Source organism: Rhinolophus ferrumequinum, chromosome 15 (assembly GCF_004115265.2).
Source record: "Rhinolophus ferrumequinum isolate MPI-CBG mRhiFer1 chromosome 15, mRhiFer1_v1.p, whole genome shotgun sequence".
NCBI lineage: Eukaryota > Metazoa > Chordata > Mammalia > Chiroptera > Rhinolophidae > Rhinolophus > Rhinolophus ferrumequinum.
Window position 1 is genome coordinate 47599295 of NC_046298.1, and position 19554 is coordinate 47618848.

Sequence of the window (19554 nt, forward strand, 5' to 3'; positions counted from 1 at the left end):
ACAGGAAGAGTGAGTCAAAACCAGAAGGAAATTCTGAAAGCCAACAGTTTGCATGGGGGGATGGGGAAGAGTCAGCTCCAGGCAGAGGAAGTCGATAGCAAGTGGGGTGAGGGTCAGCTCACATTTCCAGCTCTAACCCTGATCCCTGGGAAGAGTGTAAGGGCGGCAGTGGGAGCTGAGCTGACCCCATCCACCTGTTTTAATTGGTTTCTGGTAGGGAGGGAACATTTGACAAGATCGCAGGCTCACTTCACAGCTTGTTGGGTGTGATTGATGAGGTCCCCAGTTCTGTGTCAGAAGTGGGAAATGGATTCTGGTCTGTGGGAAGGGACACTGTAGGCACCCCTCCCCCTGTGTTTGGAGTCTGAAACCACTGATGGTCAGGAGGGAGCAGACTTCCCTTTTCTCTGCAGCTGCACTGGGCCAGGGAGGAAGGGGCTTGGTCTCAGGAAATGAGAAACGAATTGAGCAACCCCTCTGCACCCTGTAGTTCATCCCTGTGGGGGCTTTTGGGCTCTGAGGTCAGTTAAGCACGCAGCTTCACAGGGGCAGCTGCAGCTGATGGGCTGGGTAGCAGGTCCTCCCCCCCCACCCCGAGGTTGCCATTTGCAAAATGATGGCCTCAATTGATGGTAGTTACATGGGAGCCTTACAGTCAGCGAGGTCCCTTTGGTAGGTAGGGACTAAGATGAGCTGTGTAATGATGGAATCCCTGGAAACAATTGACTTCCAAAAGGTTCCCAGGAGCTGCTGGGGGTCTGCGTCAGGTCTCCAGGCTGGTTGGGGTCGTGAGCTGTGTCTCCATGGTGGCAGGTCCTGTGCCTTCCCGGGTCCCTGCAGGTCCCCTCCCTGGAGTGGGGTCTGGGCCCTTCCCAGGCTAGTGGATGGCCAGAGCAGCGTACACGCTGGGCTCATCTGGGGGCTCCTCTGACGGGGAGGAAGGGGGTGCACTTGTCTCCCGTCTGAGGGTTAAGTGGTTCAGGTGGGCGTAGGTCACATCCTGGGGGTCTTCAGATGCTGCAGCCTGCAGTGGGGGGAGAGCAAAGACACGTGGTTGGGGTGGGGAAGCCTGAGACCAGGGAGGAAAGGACAGTCTTGGGGACTTTAATTGTTCGGGCTCTGATGGAGATGGAGGCGGGGTCTCCTTGGTTCTCTTAACCCTCCAGTCAGCGTGTCTTCAGGGGTCTGAGGAAGGAGAGGTAGGTTGAAGCCCCTGTGACGTGGGTGTTGGGAGGTGTGAGTCTCATACTGGGGAGAGGTCAGGACTGGAGGTAGGAATTTGGTGTGGAGCCATCAGCGTGGAGGGACAGTCAGACCCCACTGCACCCCTCAGGGGAGTGCCGTCCATTCGCTAGAGTGAGGTGAGCCAGCCTGCTGTGGTGTACAGACTGGCTGTCACCTGTGTCAGGTCTGTGCGACAGATGGGAGAACAGTGAGGGCTGAGCCAGACTGGGAGACCCTTTGTGCAGGTTTTAGAAGGCGCCCCTTTGGGCCTCTCTGCAAGCCCGGGGCTTGGATTTCAGCCCCTTGTCAGCCCTGACCTTCAGCCTGTCATCTCCATCTGAGCCTTCAAGAGCTCCAAGGGCAGAGGGGCCAGCAGAGGAGACAAAGGAAGGGTGCGAGGTTGTAGCAGCCCAGGGCCGTGTGCTTCCAGGAGGGAGAGGCTGCTGAGTTGTGTGGTGTGAAGGTGGAGATGTGTCCTCTGGATTTAGTGTATGAACAAGGAGGTGTGGGCGCCCTGCTCAGGACCAGACGGAGCTCACCTCACTGTCCAGCTGTCTGTCCTCGGGCTGTGTGTCTTTCACGACAGCATCTGGTGGGGACAGAACACAGGGCTCATCGCTTGCCAGCCACGTAGCGGCCCAGAGAGGGTCAGTGATGTGGCCAGGGTCACACAGTATCAGACTCATGCTGTCTCACCCTGAAGCCCAGAACTATTTTGAACCAAACCCGGTTTCCATGTCCCACCCACATTCTTTGGGCCCGTCTCCTCCCCTAGGACAGCCCTTCTTTGTCCCCTTACACAAGTTCTCCTCCTGGACGTCAGCAGCTGGGCTGGAGCTGGGGGAGGAGATGGATTGTTAGGGGCAGCGTGGGGGCAGCGGGCAGGCGGGAGTCGGGTCTTTGGGAGAGGGCTCACCTCTTCTGCAGGTCTCTGTCCTCAGGCTCTGATGCTGCAGCCACTGCAGGAAGGTGGCGGTCAGCCTCCAGCCCACCCTAGAACCCTCCCCCGGGGCTGCACTAAGGTCTTCAGAGGACGCAACAACTGAGAAGATTATAACCCCTCCCACCTGCATGCAGAATTCAAGAGAAAGCAATTCGAAGCGATGAAAAACAAAACTTGCATGTGTTTTCAAGCATTTCATAAGTTTGAAAAAGCCAAAAGAATACTCAAAAATACGTGCATGTATACTCACGTTTAATCTCTTTTCAGACTTCTCATTGGGAAATGCTGGAAGTTTTCTCAGCTGACCTTCCTCTGCTGGTTTCTATCTGGCAGGTGCTCTGAGCCCACCCCCTCCCGTGACACTGGTCACCCCGTTCCCTACTCACCTGATGTCCTGTTTTTGTCCTGACACCGGTGTCGGAGGAAGAGGAAGAGGAGCAGGGAGAGCAGCAAAACAAAAGCCACCGAGACTCCAATCAGAACATTCAGGAGACCTTGGGCACGGGTGACGTCATGGATGAGCCAATGGTGTCATTTCATTGAGCGCCTACTGTGTGCCAGGTGTTGTGCTGGGGTCTGTCTGTTATGTCCTGAACCTTCACAAGAGTCATGCACCTAGGGATTGCTGACCACACCCCACCCATTTCACAGAGGAGGAAACTGAGGCACAGAGAGGTTAACCCAGCCTGAAAGTGGCGAGGCGGGGGCTGGAACTCAAGGCTGTGGGTTCCCTTTTGTGTGTTTTATTTATTCTGTCCCCTCATCCTCCAGGCAGAACGCTTTTCCCCCACCTGGGGCCCGTGTGCACATGGAGTGTATCTGGGAAGTGCAGGAAGATACACTCCTGCCCTTCCTGACCTCTAAACAGGGCCAGGCCACGGGCTGAGGGCTTGGAGGCGGTGGCGGGGGGCCTGTCCCACAGCTGTGAACCTAGGACTTGGGAGGAACACGACTGTCCAAGATCCCAGGGTGTGAAGTAGCGGAGCTGGGATTTGAACCATGAATGTGTCTTCATTCCCTAACTCCATGGCAACTCCTTGGGGGCTGAGCTCCCCTGAGCTTATGGAGGGGAGCTCAGATACTGCCTGTGTCCCCAGCACCCACCGCCTGTGTCCCCAAGCACACACAGTGTCCAAGCAGCCTTCTCGCCCTTTGCAATCGGAGAAGGGACTTATCCAAGAAGAGGCTGATCAGAACCGAGCTGCTCCCACCACCTCCCCACAGACCCCCACTTACCCCTCTCCATGGTGGTGGGGGGCCCCTCCTCAGAGCCTCCTGGGGATCAGGATGGGAGGTGAGGGTCAGGAGCTGCCTTCCTCCCACGTCAGCCCTGCTGCTCCTCCCCCAGGCTGGGCCCCAACATCTCCCTCTGCCATGACGCCCCACCCATCACGCCCCAGCCTCAGCCCTGGGGGCCCTGTGGTCCGCCCACATGTCGGCCTGACTCCCAACCCCCCTGGGAGACAAGATGTGCCATAGCAGGCGATCCTGGTCCCTCTCGGGATCGAGGCCTCAGCTAGTCTGCCTTTGTGCGGGTCTCTGTGGGTGAGGCTGCCAGGACGGGAGACTGGAGGAAGCCTGGAGGGGCTGCCTCGGGCCTTTTCTCCTTTCGGTCAGCCTCAGTCCTCCTCAGCGTCCCTCTGCCCACTGGGAACATGTCCGCCTCAGGGACGTGGACAATGAGGCAGGGATGGGAGTTCCGGCTTTGGCCATCCCTCTGGGAGGTCAGAGTCCCCTCCGGCTGACCCTCCTGTCACTCTCACTCCCACCCAGCTCAGAGCTCCCCGGTCCTGAACTGACCATGAGGAAACAAGGGGTGGGGCTGGGGCCCCTCACCTGAGACCACAAGCTGCAGGGGGTCACTGGCGTGTGACAGCAGGTAGGGGGAGGTGCCGCGTGAACTGTAGCACCTGTAAGTGCCCCCGTGGGCTGAGGTCACAAGACTGATGCGGAAGTTGGCCTGAGAGGGTGCAGCCCAGTCCCGCAGACGCAGGTGCCGGGGAGGAGCCGGTGACCCCACCTTGTGCAGGTGGAAGTTATCAAACGAGGTCTCAGAGCGACACTGCAGGGTCACATTCTCTCCCCGGGACACTGAGGGTCCTGGCTGGGCCGAGAGGGAGGGTTTCTCGTACATGCCTGAGAGAGAGGAAGGCCCTGAGTGTAGAGAGCCGCCCTCTCCCACATGCCCTTGACCCTGAGTTGCGGGACCACGTCCTTCTCCAGGGATTCCGGTTGTGAGCCCGTCTCAGCTCCTCTCAGGCCCTCTGGGGGAGGCTCTTATCTCTGTGTCCCTCAGCCCCCTTTTCTCACTCCCTCTCCCTAGAGCACACCGCATCTCAGCCTCCGCTCCTGGACCCTCTCCCTGCACCCCATCCCCACCAGGGTGACCCTGGGCCCAGCGCCCCGATCTGACTCTCAGGACGTGGGGCAGGGCAGTGCTTCCACCTGTGATCAGGATGTCCAGGGGGGCGCTGGGGGACGACCATGCATACGACAGGTTGTGTCCAGTGTAGCATCTGTACCGGCCCCCGTGGGCACGGGTCACACGGCCCAGGGGGAAGTCGGGGCTGTGCTGCCCATCAAGGCCCTGGGTGGGTGTGAGCCCCACGTCCTTGGTCAGAGCGAATCTGTCAAAGCCAGCCTCCGAGTGACACTGGAGCGTCAAGTTGTCTCCAGGCAGCACGAATGGGCCTGGCTGGGCCGAGAGGGTGGGCTTGCTGTACACGCCTGGGGAGAAGGGGACAGTGGTACCAAGGGGCCACACCCCACATTGCCCACTGGGCTGCAGTGAGAGTTCTCACTGGTCCCTTCCTAACCTCCCGCCTGTGGTTTTCTCCCCAGGAGGCCAGTGTCACCGACCCTCCATGGCCCCTGGGGCTCCACTGGGCACAAGGTTTAGGTCAATGATTTTGGACCCAGGAAAGAGATGGGGCTGAGTGAGTATGCCCTCACCTGTGACCTTGAGATGCAGAGGTTTACTGGGATGTGACCACACATTGGGATAGGAGCTGGAGGAACCATAGCATCTGTAGGTCCCCCCGTGGGAGGTATTCACGGGGCCCACAGGGAAGAGGGCCTGGGCCTGGGCCGGCCGCCTCCCATAATTGATCCTTGAATCCATGTGTATGGGCGGGTCAGCTCCTCCCACCTTCAGCAGGTGGAAAGCGCCCCCTGTGAACTGTGAGCTACATGAGAGGGACACCTTCTCTCCTGAAGCCACCACAGGACTTGGCTGGGCTGAGAGGGAGGGTGCATCGTACATGCCTGAGGGAGAAGGAGAGAGCTGTGTTGAAGGTGGACAGTCACCCCACATACCCCAGGTGCGTGCTTTGAGGGGTGAGGCCCCCCCAAATCCACACTCCATTTCCTTCTGCCTGTGAGGAGGAGCCCACAGTGTTGAGGGGACCCAGCTCTTACCTGTCACCACCAGGGACAGGGGGTCACTCCCCTCTGACCAGCTGTTCCTTCTGGTGTAATATGCACACTGGTACCGTCCTGCATTGGTTGAGCTCATGGATTCAATAAGGAAACCAGTCTTGTCGCTGGAGTCCCGTGGGGTCTCTGTATCCAAGACTTGAGAACCAGGCTCTTTATACAGACGGTAGACCTCAGCCTGCAAGGAACCCTGACACCAGATGATCACACGGCTCCCTTTGGGGACCACGGGGCCTGGATAAGCCCAGATGGAGGGCTTGGGGAGCACCCCTAGAAAGGAATCAGACGTGAAGGTCACGGGTGCCCTTCTCCCCTGTGTCACTACCGGTCACTCGAAGGCCCCTCCAGCCTGGTCACCATCAGCACAGCCCCTGCTTCCCCTAGGTGCCCAGGGGTTTGGAGACTGAAGCAGGAGGACTCACCTGCCTGTACCAGGTCCTGTGGGCCCCGACACAGCCCTGAAAGAGATTCCCTGTGAGAACCATCCCCTGCCCCCCCCACACAGGGCAGCTCGAGGCCTGGTTTGGGCCCCTAAACACGGGGTCAGACCTGGGGCTGACACGTCTCTTTTTCCCCCTGGAAATCCTGTCCCCACTGACCGTCCTGAGTCCTGGGGTCTTTAGGGACCAGGACCTGGAAGTGGAGGGGACCCCATCCCTCCTCTTTCCCTTAAAGCTCACCGAGGCAGAGAAGGACAATGAGGTTCAGGGTCGTGGTGCTGCAGGGTCTCATGGTCCCTAGAGCCCAGCAGGACAGATGCACAGGGTGTGACAAGGTCCAGGTTCCATGTAACATGTCACGGGTTCCTCTTCAGCGGCCTCAAAGGGAGGGGTACAGCCCCTCCCAGGGCCTCGCTCTGCTCACCCGGAGGGATGCGGCTGAGGAGACAGCAGGCTGTGGGACCTTTTGGACCAGACCTGAGTCTCCCCAGACCCACACACTCCGCCTCCACCTCATGCCAAACCCAAATCCAGAGGGTGACGCTGGTCCCAGAACATGAGGGGAGAGGAGGCAGGGCAGGCGGTGAGCCAGCCCGATTTCTGTTCCAATTCTGACTCTGCCTCTTCTAGAACCTGTGTGAGCTTGGGTAAGTCACTTCCCTTTCCTGAGACTCTAAATGCAATTTTTCTTCCTTTCACTCACTGGCCAGGCAATATTTACTGAGTAGTTACCATGTCCCGCCACGGTGCCAGGCACTGGACATTGACGGCTGAAGCTGACTATCCTTTCCTTGCACTCATGGGCTCAGATGAACGAAGACAGACATTACAGATACTTAGATGGCAGACAATTCAGTTATAGTCTTGTTGTGAGATTGTTACATGTTGGAAGAAAAAAATGAACAATGAGCTTCAGTAACATGGATACATTATGTAACCTGGGTCTTTCTTGGGGATGGAGTGACCCAGGGCATGAGCAGGTTAGCCCAAGGTGGTGGGCTGGGCAGTTCGTGACCAGAAAGGTCCTGAGCTATTGTCAGACGTGAGAGCTGCCAGGAGAAGGCTGGGGCTGCTAACTCAGGTCTCCAGCACCGTGCAAGTACTTTGGGTTTTATGCTGAAATCAGTGGGAAAGGTTCTGCAACAGACAGTACGAACAGAGTTCTGTTTTAAAAGGACAACTGCTGTATGAAATGTAATGCGGGAGGGCTCCATTGATAACTCTAGCAAGATGGCGTGTTGATCAGTATTTGAAGTCGTTTATGTGGTTTTCTCGTACAGCCCTTACACAAACCTATAACACAAAGTACATTCACAATTGAGTTGCAGGGCACAGGACAGCTACTTGGTCCGGCAGGTTGGCTAGGTTCAAACTGACAGAGGGAGCAGCCGAGGACGGCACAGAATTATTGAAAGCTCAGTTTCTGTGTGTGGCTTGGGGTGGAGGGGTTTGGTTGTGGGAGGAGAGTGTGTGCTCTGGAGCTGGTGAGTTTAGCTCAGGGCTGATCATTCACAGCCTTGAATATCAGAAGGTGCAACTTAGACCTTTTTTGAAATGGAAACTGGTGGAAGGGTGGGAACAGGCAGGCTCCAACCAGATTGAGTTATAGGAAGAGTCCCGTGGAAGTGCAGAGAGGAGTGAAGTGGAGAAAGCAGTGGGGCCTGGACTGGAGGATGAGGAAGGGGGCTGATTTGATGAGACAGACAAGACGTCTGGAGTCTTGTGGTGGGCTGGGGACATGGTTAAGAGGGGCTCAGGGGACATAATGTGTGGATTTGATGATTGGATGTGAAGTGCAAGAGAGTGAGGAACTGAAGGCTGTTCCAATCTCTTCTTGGTGCCTGGAGGAGCCAATGGGACCATCACGGGGAGGAGGGCCTTGGGGGAGAGGGAGGTGTGGGGAGACCCTTAGATGACTGATCACCATTTCTCAGAGGAAAGCACGGCCTTGCCTCCTGACCTTGGACTGTGGACTTTCCTTCCTCAAAGACTTCCCTTCACTAACTCCTTATTTCTAAGTCAGCACCGTCTTTTCCTTCAAAACCTCTGAGTCATTTCTGCTCCTCAGTAGCCCCTGCTGCCCTGGGTGGAGCTCTTCCTCTCACATTGTGGGTTCTTTCTCCAGCCCTGGTAAGAGCCCGCATTGGAGGCAGTTCAGTTATTTAGAAATGAACCGACTCAGGGATCGGTGAGACAATTCATGTCATTGATCTCCCAGCAAAAGGAGAACGACAGCAATGAAGAAAAAACATATTTGAAGAAATAAATAGCTGACCATTTCACAAATTTGTTGAAACTCATAAATTTACATGTCCAAGGTACTCAGCTATAAATCTTTATCAAGACAATGCCCATACGCCTCATGATCATAAACTAGTGAAAACAAACCAAATAATTAAAAGAATCCAGAGAAGAAGCCACGTTGCGTAGTGAGGAAAAATGGTTTGAATGATTACAGATTTCCTGTCGGAAACCACCATGGTCAGAAGATTTTAAAGTCCTGGGAGTCAAGAAGAGCCAACATGAAATTCTGGACATTTTCCTCTGGAATGGTAGCCAAATTAGTCATTCTGGGAGCAAAGGACACTGAGCAAATTTGTTGCAAGCAGATCTAGTTAAAAGAAGTAAGCTCTTCAGGCAAGAAGGAAATAATTCTAGAGGAAAATGGAATGTCAAGAATAAAGGAAGAGCAAAAAATGGTAGCTATTTAAGTAAATGTTATAGTTCTCTTGAGTTTTAAAAAATATGTGTGGCTGTTTAAAGCTGAAATGGTAACATTGGTGGGGTTTTAACACATGTAGATGGAACGCATACAACGACTACAGCATAGAGTGTTGAGGGTATAGGACCTATTTGTTATCAGGCTTCTGCATTTGCCTTGAAGAGGTAAAATATTACCTGTGTGTAGACTCTGTGCAATTTGGTGTGTATATTATAATACCTAGAATAGCCACTTAAAAACCAACATATACAGAGTTATAGTTAGAACAGCAGTAGATAAATTAGAATGGAATAATACACAATTGTCCAAAAAGCCAAGAGAAGGCAGGAAAGGGAAAACTGAAGAGCAAACAATAGAGGGGAGGAGCGGAAACAAACAATAAAATGTGACACCTGAAATAGCCTTATCTGGAGTTACATTAATTGTAAACAGTGAAAGTACAATGGCAGAGATTGTAGGGTTGAATTTCCCACAAGACCCAACTATATATAGTCGGCAAGAGGTTCCTTTTATTTGTTCTTATTTTATTTTTTACTTTTTAAAACTTTATTTCAACATAACTGTTGGTAAAGATGAACTAGGACTTCATCAGGCTGTGAAGTCTATGTAAGAGCTCTACTCATGGAAGTTCATGGGAACACCTAGTGGAGATCTATGGTCCTAACTACCTTTTCATAAAACTGGGGTTCTAACTTCCTGTCGTCCTGCCTTAAGTACCCTCCATCTAAGCACACAGCCAGAGTGCACATGCCTGGACATGTCTGCAGGCGCTGGGTTGCAGGTGTTTTTCCTTTTCCCGAATAAAACCTTCTGGTGACAGACAACCTAGTTGATGTTCCATGGAAATTCTGCTTACAGAATTTCACTCCTACTGGCTGATAGAATGCAATTTAAGTTTAACTTATTCTACACAATTTGGACTCAAATATTGGTACATGGCTTAAGCAGTAAAAAAACAAAAGAGGAAACAAAACAAAAAACAGGATTTCCATCTGGTTTATTTTTCATCTATTACAAATACATAAAAGATCTTCTACCAGATACCGCTAAAGCAGGTAGCAAGAACCTTGACAGATTAATCTTTGGTTTGTCTCTGAAAAATAACATGTATTACACTGTAAAAATATAAAATTGGTTGCAACATTGTGGCAATGTTTCAATGCCAGTTTACAAAGCTTAATAATGGGTAGATGTTGAAAAAAGTGAGGAGAGCCTATGTACACATGTGAAACCGTAAAAGCTACCTGATTTAGTTAACATTGCACGGAGATTCCAAATCTATACAAACCAAGATTCAGATAATTTCCTGAATCTGAATTAACATTATCAGTTTGGTTCATCTGCTGAGGTCAAAAGAAAACTCCACACACTGGCTGTTTTTTGATTTATGCAAAAAAGAAAATTATGTTTCTTTCCCAGCTTTTCAGTCCAGAACCTATTTATTTCAGCAGGGTAGTCCTTTCATTGTCCACGTTCATGGGGTGACATGTGACAAGGTCTGCTGGGGTTTAAACATGTATTAGCACTCATGCAAAATAGTCCCCAAGTTAAAGACCACATGATTTTCAAAGTGACTGTAAAAAATGTCCCTTCTTTGGAAGACTAGAGCAAAACATCCAGCCATAGTTATAAGAAGCCTTATCAAAAAAGAAAAAATGTTGCCCCTTATGAATTACAGTTCAATTAAAAAAATGTAACCGAAAGAAGCAGTTCTGAAAAGTGGAAAAAATATAACTTAAAATATCTTGAGGGGCGGCTGGTTAGCTCAGTTGACTAGAGCGCGTTGCTCTTACAAGGTTGCCAGGTCGATCCCCACACAGGCCACTGTGAGCTGTGCCCTCACAACGAGATTGAAACAACTACTTGACTTGGAGCTGATGGGTCCTGGAAAATTACACTTGAAGATAAATAAAAAAAAACAAAAACAAAAACACTGAATCATTCTTACAAAAAACATCTTGAAAGCAATGTGAAAAGATAGTTAGGAGATACCTTTTGAAAAGACTACCTAGGATTACGCTTATAATGTAGTCTAGTGTTTCAAGTTTATCTCATTACTAAACATCAATTTACACATGACTTGTTCATTTCTGTTCCTTTATCAAAAGGGAAACTTCTATTTCAATTCTATCCAGTGGAGTGGAAACAGACAACAAAAAGATTCCAATAGTTCCATGCAAAAATCACATTTTTCAAATGGAAGAACTCCCAACTAGACCAGAAGTTCGTATTACTAACATGATTTTCACTAGAACAGTTTTTAGTAAGTAAAAAAATACATGGCATTAAGGTCGAGAACCTAACTTGTAGGCCTGACAATCACATCCTCGTTTCCTGGAAGAAAGTCTCAAGTCCTTTCTTTTTCAGTAACGAGGTTTTCCAGATCAATTTCCAGTAACGAGGTTTTCGCAGATCAATTTAATAAGAGTTTTAATTTCCTTCATATTTTTTTTAGCATTCTAGTCTCAAAAACTAAAGACAACTAGTCCAATTCCCCAGAAGTCATTTTTTTTTCTTTTGTAGTATGAAAGAGTCCACAAAACCTCTTCCCCAAACTGATTCACCATCTTCAGTCTGTACTTAACATGAATTTTTTCGTATGTAACGTAAAATACATAAAAGGTACCCATGAACATTAAAACTAGCTTTATAATTTCAAGTTAAAGCATAAATATCTGCAGGTTGATCTTCTGTTGACAATGATTGTCGGGGCCTGGAATTCACCTGGAATTCTACATTTACAAATTCCCATTCATGCACACAAAACACACACTAGTAACACACAACTTACTTCTCATTCATGTCTTGAGAGAATCTTCTTTGAGTCTTTGGTCTCCCAGTCAATTCAAACTTCAAACGTCTTCAGTCAAACTTCTCTCTCAAAGATTTAACAAGTTTTCACCCACACTTCATCAATGCTTTCCCGAATCTGTTTAATGTTCACAGCCAAACTCTGAAAGTTGTGCCTCAAGAGATCACGAGATAAACGAAAACCTGTGACGTATAAAGTGGTTATTTCAGAATAGAAAACAGTTTAGGAGGGAAGTGAGAGCAGCGAGTGCTCATATTAAGTAGCAGTCCCTAATCGCTAAGTTTCCTGCTTAAGACACAAGAAAAAGAAGAGCAAACTCACCCCAAAGTCAGCAGAATAAAATAACACAGGGAAGAAATTAGTGAAACTGAACACAGAGAAACTGTAACAAAAATCAGTGAAACCCAAAAACAATTCTTTAAAAAGGCCAATAAAATTGATAAACCATTAGTCAGATGATTCTTTAAAACCAAGCCTACACACGTGAAGATCATCATCAAAGCAGTGGAAAAAAAAAACAAATAGAAAGCATCCAGAGAAAAGTGTCAGTATGAAAGACTACATGCTTTCTGACTTCAGTTCTGTGAATTTCTTTAACTGGCCCGACTAATACCTAGAGAAGTAAGAGCTGTTTCCTTCAGTCTGAGTTTGGGGCGAGTAGGTTGACTAAAAACGTCACCATGGGTTTTAGGAGTGATGGCCGTGTTTACAGATTCATTGTGGATACAGTTGTTACATGAATTTCTACATTTTCCAAAGATGATCGAAGTACACACTTAAAAGGGGTGCATTTATCACACTCACACACACACACGTGCATTCCACTGGGGGTGAAATCAACTTGGGACCACATGTCTGATTTGCTGACGTAAGGAATGACACAGTATTAAGGACTCAGTGTTGATCTCTGGACTTCCAAGCGGTGCCTGCAGTTAGGTCACTGCCTGGGAAAGGCTGTCCCTGACACCAGGCGCAAGAATAGCCTCCATTTCTGTCACCGAGCCTAGCCTCATAGGCCCACGGTGGGAACACTGTGACGAAGAGGAACAGAGGCGGCTTGTATCTATGGAACGAGTCTTCCTGCCCCTTGGTTGTTAAGGAATTGTCTATGGTGGGGCTCTGCGGGGATATTTTTAAAAATATATTTTTGTTTCTTCTTTTTTTTTTAGTTAAAGTTTATTGGTGTGACAACGGTTAGTAAAATTACATAGGTTTCAAGTGTACAATTCTGTAATTCTTCATCTATATATCACATTGTGTGTTCACCACCATGAGTAGTATTACAAATAGACAGACAGAAGCAGGAAATGGCAACCCTTACAGCAAATTGGACACTATACATTTAAACATAACATACAGGGTAATGTATGTTTTAAATAGAAGGAAAAGACAACTTGCTACTGCAATGCAGAAATGAACTCACAGTATAAAGAGATAATTTGTGACAACAAAAATAATTTTTCAATGACAATTGACATACAATATTAGTTTCAGGTGTGCAGGATAGTGATTAGACACTTAACATACCTTATGAAGTGATCACCCAACGAGTCTAGTACCCTCCTGACACCATCCATAATTATTACTATATTGTTGGTTATACGAGGTTTGCAATTAAGTTCGTGAACTCATCCTAGAAAAAGTGCTACATACCTCATTGTTGAATATCACTATGATCACCTTCGACGTACTCCCCTTGGGAAGCTATGCACCGACGCCTGTGCCTAGTCCACCCTTCAAAGCAATTTTGGAACTCTTTCTCTGGAATGGCCATCAGAGCTATTATCATATTACCCTTAATATCCTGAATGTCATCAAAACGTCTTCCTTTCAATATTTCCGTTATCTTCAGGTAAAGAAAAAAGTCATTGGGGGCCAGATCAGGTGAGTTGGAAGGATGTTCAAATACAGTTTTTGTTTACTGGCCAAAATCTCCCTCACAGACAGTGCCGTGTGAGCTGGTGCATTGTCGTGATGCAAGAGCCATGAATTGTTGGCGAAAAGTTCAGGTCATTTTGTCTAACATTTTCACGCAGCCTTTTCAGCACTTCCAAATAGTAAACTTGGTTAACCGTTTATCCAGTTGGTGCAAATCATAATGAATAATCACTCTGATATCAAAAAGGTTTAGCAACATGGTTTTTGACTCTTGATTTGGACTGACGGAACTTTTTTAGTCGTGGAGAATTGGCTGACTTCCATTGTGTACTTTGACACTGTATTTCAGGGTCATGTTGGTACATCCATGTTTCATCACCAGTGATAACATGGCTCAAAACATCATCTTGCCTCTCCAAAAGGCCTTGGGAAACTTCGACTCTCCTTGGCTTTCGTTCATCGGTGAGCTCCTTCTGGACCATTTTTGCGCACACCTTTCTCATGTCAAGATTTTCAGTGAAGACATTCCTAACTGTTTCTCTATCAATATTTACTTGGTCTGCTATGCTTCTCACAGTCAGCTGATGATTTTGACGTAAAATTCAATAAAATTTTGCAATGTTTTGGTCAGTTCTATTCGTTACTGGCCACCTTAACCTCTCTTCATCAATGACACACTCTCTCCTCTCAGAAAAATGTTTAATCCATTTGTACACTGCTGTTTTCTTCATGGAATTATCCCCATAAAGTTGGACTAACATATCCTTGATTTCACTTCCACTCTTGCCAAGTTTAACAAGAAATTTAATGTTTGTTCATTGCTCTAATTCAAGCACAGACTTTCTTGTGACAGTACACAAAAACATGCAACAACAATAGTGAACTCAACTCAGCAAGACACTGCCACATGTCCACACGAACACAGTTGTGAGACACTGATATACCAAGGTTATGAAACCTTACCGAGCACTTTGTACAGTGCTGCCAATGTAAGTGCACGGTGGCAAGTTTGTGAACTTAAATGTCAGACCTCGTGTTCCTTGTGCTGACTTTACATGCCTGTGACTGATTTGTAACTGCCCTCTCAGGGGACATTAATACCTGAGTCAAAGGTGCAGGTGCTTTGTGCCCACTCCTGTACGTCTGTCCATACACATGCCTCCTTCCTGGGTGTCCTCATCTCCTCCCATTCAATTTTTCTCCTTCCTGTCCGCTGACCACATAGGCGGACATTTGCTACTACCCTGGAGGAGTCCGTGCGTGTATCTTTACATCTAGCTGGTTCTCATTCCACAACAAGGTGTATTATCCTATCCATCACCCACGTCTTCTCCCGGAAGGCATTTTCTCTCAATGGTTTGTCTCAGAGTCCCCAATGGGGCCGTGGAGCATCACTTCTCTAAAACATCACACCGCCCAGACGTGACCCAGGTCATGAGGCTGTGGATGACGGCTGAGGGAGAGGCTTCACGGGATGGATAGGTATCGTGTGCATCTAAGCCACATCTTTGTGAGACTTACCTTTGTCCTCCAGAACCTCTGTTCATGGCCCCAGGTTTACCACTCTCATCCCACAATGAACTGCAACCTCATGACGGTGGGGAGGACAAAACCCCCACTCCTCTCTGTATTTCCAGTTGCAATGATGTCTCCTCGTCAGTCATTCAGTGGCTATTGGGAACCGGTGGAAATCAGAGGCAGCTTTCTGAATGGCATCTAGCTCTCTGCTGTAGGTGATGTGATGACGTGAGCCCAGAGTGGCTAAGCCTCTCCTCTGCCACTTGTTCTAGGCAGAGAATTCACACAGCTTTCCAGCACACGCGGACACTGCTAGCAGTACGGGGTCTGGCAGGTCACATGGCCACGGCTTCAGAGTCCTCAGACTGCAGGGCTCTACTTTCCTCTGGGCTCCACTCAAACCCTCAGCCTCCTCAGCCACCTGATAGGTGAGAAATCATTTTGTCAAGCATGATATGTGCTGCTTCCACAATGGAAAGTGCACACACAGGATTGTGCTTCTTTCTTAGTGGTACGCGTGGCACATGCAAAGGTGTCTGCCTTACCATACAGGGCATTTCCGGGCAGGCCTTCTGTAACTTCACTGCTTTGGCAGGCCCTGAATCTTTGAATTTCTTTTCTCTTCCCCTCCCCCCGTTTTTTAAACTAATTTTTTTTAAAGTGTGTTTCTCCAGGACCCATCAGCTCCAAGTCAAGTAGTTGTTTCAATCTAGTTGTGGAGGGTGCAGCTCCCAGTGGCCCATGTGGGGATAGAACTGGCAACCTTGGTGTTATGAGCATTGCGCTCTAACCAACTGAGGTAACTGAACAAACCCTCTGTGGGGACAGAGCCCCAAAAAGCAGTTTCCAGGCTCTCGGCCTCACATAGAAAGGTGCTGGCTCAGGTAGTAAATGGCCATCGACTGCGATCAAATGGCCAGCAGCTGTGGCTAGTTGGCCGTCAGCTGTAACCAGTGAGCCATTGGCCATGAATATAACTGCTGTGGCTAGGCTAGCAGAAAAAGGGGGAGCTAGCAAGAAGATGGTGGCTGAGTCTGCAAGCGGCGCAGTGAGCGTTGAGAATTGTGTAGCTCCTGGTTCCTGTGTCTCCAACCCAGCTGCCAGCGAGAATATAGTGGTATGACTCCCCTACCTATGGATCCGTGTGTGTTCCTGTTTGGCCTAGCCATATCCTGCGTTCTTATGTGGGGGAGCTGAGACCCCGCAGGCCGCCCCACGTGACAACTGGTCCAGCGAGCAGAGTCCCCTGCACGACACATGGCGCAGCGAGCAGGGTACGGTGTCGGCCAAAGCTCTCCGAAGGACGGTGGAGCAGTTTGTGCCTATGAACACTCAGTTGCAGGAAGACTAGGAGGAGCAGCTGCCTGAGAGCTGGACCCCGTGGCCGGGTGGGAAGACATGGACGGTTCCCCAACCAGCAAAGCCGGAGAAAACGAAAGTCCTTGCAGCCCGGTGGGCTGGGAAGTGCTTGCTGACGCAGCCCGGATGCAGGACTTGTAGTCCCAGGAGGAATGGCTTGCTGAGTCCTCCGTGGGAGCTGAGGGTGAGGTCAAGGTCATCCCTCACCCCCAGGACAGCCCTAGCAATGGCTATGGGGAATTGCCTTCCATCCCTAATTTAATGGACAGCTTGACTGTTTGGGAACATACCACCATGTAGTGGAACTGGGGGATGTTTGCTTTTGTGTCTTGACCGGCCACCATTGAGAATATGTAAGCACCTTGACTGTGAGCCGCTGTTGTTCCAGCACGGTACCCTGAGAGGCCCAGAGAGAGTAGCAGTGCCCTGAGAGCCCTGGCTGAGTCCAGGAAGTCTGGCTGAGCCCAGAGAGAGTGGCAGTGCCCTGGGAGCCCTGGCTGTGTCCAGGAAGTCTGGCTGTGTCCAGAGAGAGTGGCAGTGCCCTGAGAGGCCCTCGTGTGCCCGGGTAGACTACTGGTACCCTAAGAAGTCCAGGAAGTCTGGCTGTGCCCAGAAGTACTGGTGGTGCCCTGAGAAACCCTGGCTGTGACCAGAGAGCTTGGCTGTGTCCAGGAAATAGCATTCACCTCCAGGCTCCTCGCACAGGGCCCCTCGCGGAAGACGCTTGTCGCATAGATTGTGAGGCGAGAGCCTGTAGGGGTGGAGTGTGGGGACAGAGCCCCAAAGAGCAGTTTCCAGGCTCTCGGCCTCGCATAGAAAGGTGCTGGCTCAGGTAGTAAATGGCCATCGACTGTGATCAAATGGCCAGCAGCTGTGGCTAGTTGGCCGTCAGCTGTAACCAGTGAGCCATTGGCCATGAATATAACTGCCGTGGCTAGGCTAGCAGAAAAAGGGGGAGCTAGCAAGAAGATGGTGGCTGAGTCTGCAAGCGGCACAGTGAGGGTTGAGAATTGTGTGGCTCCTGTTTCCTGTGTCTCCAACCCAGCCGCCAGCGAGAGTATAGTGGTATGACTCCCCTATCTATGGCTCCGTGGGTGTTCCTTTTTGGCCTCACCATGTCCTGCGTTCTTGTGTGGGGAGTGGGATCAGAGACCCCACCTGACACCCTGCAGGCCGCCCCGCACGACACCCTCTTTCTCTTTTTTGATAAAAAAAACATTTCCCCCCTCCTGAAGTGCACACCAGGGCTGGCCACTCTCTGCTCATCAGGTCCAACTGACAAGATGTCCTCCATATTGTGGACAAATGTCATTTCATCACTCTCAAGATGCCCAGGGTCCCTTTGGACTGTGCTGTGAAAGAGGGAGGTGAATTTATCCTGGGGCTAACTGTGAGTCCAGGTGAAGAACTGCTTCTTAGTCACCAGACCATAGTGCCTAGAAATGACTGAAGACTCTGTAGTTCTGTTCTAGTAAACGCCTCCACCCAGCACAGCAGCTGTGACAGGCAGTAGCGCTGGGTGACCACCCATGGTCCATCCAGTGTTTGCAGGGACCAGGCTGGTGTGTTGGGGACACATGGGCCCCACCACCGCCACCTTTAAGCCTGTAAGGGTGGCAGTAACCTCTGCATTTTCACATGAATGCAGGACTGTGTTTGGTTTACCGTGCCAGGCAGAAAATGACGCTGTTGAGTAACAGAATCTGCTTCCTTTCTTAAAAGAGTATGTAACTATGTTTTGGAAGTCAATTAAATAACTGTGGTTCAGCTTATTCTTCCAAGGCTTACATAAACATCAGTGTTTAGGCATATTCTAGTGCTGGTTTGGCCTCACTCCTAAGACATGGCTCTTCTGGACTGTCTTCTTTGCTCCTAGGCTCCCACAGTTCTTTATAAAATTCAAACATCTCACGTCATCACGTGAGCTCTGGGCTTTAAAGTAAAACTTTTCCGTATTTCTTAAGATGTTAACTGTATAACAGCGTTTTAACAAACACCATGGATGCTAATGCATGTATGTTTGTTTTTGTTGCCCCCAAATTTGAAAATAATGTGAGGCGAGTGCTCCTGGAGGGAGAAAAACTGGACAGCTTTGATGTTCTGCCCTCTGCACTGTCCACATTTTACTCTTCCCGTCCTTCTTTCCTTCCTGATGTCCGAAGAAGCCCACCTTTATCATTTTCTTTCTGGATCAAGAACTTCCATTGTCTGTTCATTCAGGGGAGGTCTGCTTGTGGTAACTACTCTTACTTTTCCTCGTCTGAGAATGTTTTATTTCCTCTTCATTCCTGAAAGATAATTTCATCAGCTATAGAATTCAGAATTGACAGTTCTTTTTTTTTCAGCACTTGAAAAATGTTGTGCCACTTTCCTCCTGCCATCACAGTTTCTGATGAGAAGCCCGTTGTCATTTGAGTGGGTTTTCCCTCTATAGGTGAGATGGCACTTCTGTCTCAGTGCATTCTTTGTCTTTTTTCTTTTTCCTTAGTTGGGTTACGATGCATCTTGGCCTGGATTTCTCTGGGCTTGTGTTGTTTGGGGTTCACTGAATTTCATGAATATGTAGGTTTGTGACTTTTGCCAAGTTTGGGGAAATGTCAACCATATTTCTTGAATAGTTTTTCAGTCTCGTCCTCTTCCACCTCTGCTTCTAGGACTCTGACCACATGGTTATTACATCGTTTGTAATAGTCCCACAGGTCCTGGAGGCTCTCTTCATTTTCTTAACCCAGTTTATTTACTCCCTGTTGTTGAGACTGAGTATTTACTTTTATTATATCTTCACATTTATTATTTTCTGTGTCCTCTCCATTCTGCTGTTGAGCCTATCCATGGAGCTTTCCATTTGGATTGTTGTATTTTTCAGATCTAAAAGTTCTATTGTGTTCTTTATAGCTTCTATTTCTCTGCCAGGACTTTCTGTTTGTATTTTTGATTTTAGATTCCTTTTAAGCATGTTTGTAATTGCTCACAAAGCACTTTTGTTATAGTTGTTTTAAAACCCTTGTCATATAATTCCAACATCTGTGTTGTCTTGGAGTCAGCCTCTGTTAATAACAGTCTTCTCACTCAAGATGAAATTTTCCTGGTTCTTGTTATGATGAGCTATTTTGTAAGATTGAAACCTGGATGTTTTGAGTATTATGTTGTGAGAGTCTGGATCTTATTTAAAGCTTGTGTTTAGATGGCCTTTTCTGACACATGGCTGGGGTACTGACTCATT

The 19554-nt window shown here is 49.0% G+C and overlaps 1 protein-coding gene across 9 annotated transcripts in view; it reads right to left on the minus strand.

Moving 5' to 3' along the window:
* Positions 1-91: 91 nt before the first annotated feature.
* LOC117034503 (leukocyte immunoglobulin-like receptor subfamily B member 3) overlaps positions 92-19554 on the minus strand; it is an 89298-nt gene continuing 69835 nt past the window's right edge. For 4 of the 9 annotated variants that reach the window (XM_033127499.1, XM_033127491.1, XM_033127492.1 and 1 more), the window contains 6 exons: positions 3404-3442; positions 2554-2661; positions 2141-2183; positions 2024-2061; positions 1764-1813; positions 92-1024 (listed from right to left, as the gene is read on the minus strand). In XM_033127499.1, coding sequence (XP_032983390.1) covers positions 878-1024; positions 1764-1813; positions 2024-2061; positions 2141-2183; positions 2554-2661; positions 3404-3442 — 425 coding nt within the window. In that variant the 3' untranslated portion in view covers positions 92-877. Of the gene's footprint in view, positions 1025-1763; positions 1814-2023; positions 2062-2140; positions 2184-2553; positions 2662-3403; positions 3443-4003; positions 4304-4612; positions 4895-5119; positions 5432-5584; positions 5873-6024; positions 6061-6282; positions 6703-11555; positions 11689-19554 lie in introns of those variants that run through there. The other 5 variants (XM_033127496.1, XM_033127495.1, XM_033127504.1 and 2 more) reach the window with 5 other exon arrangements.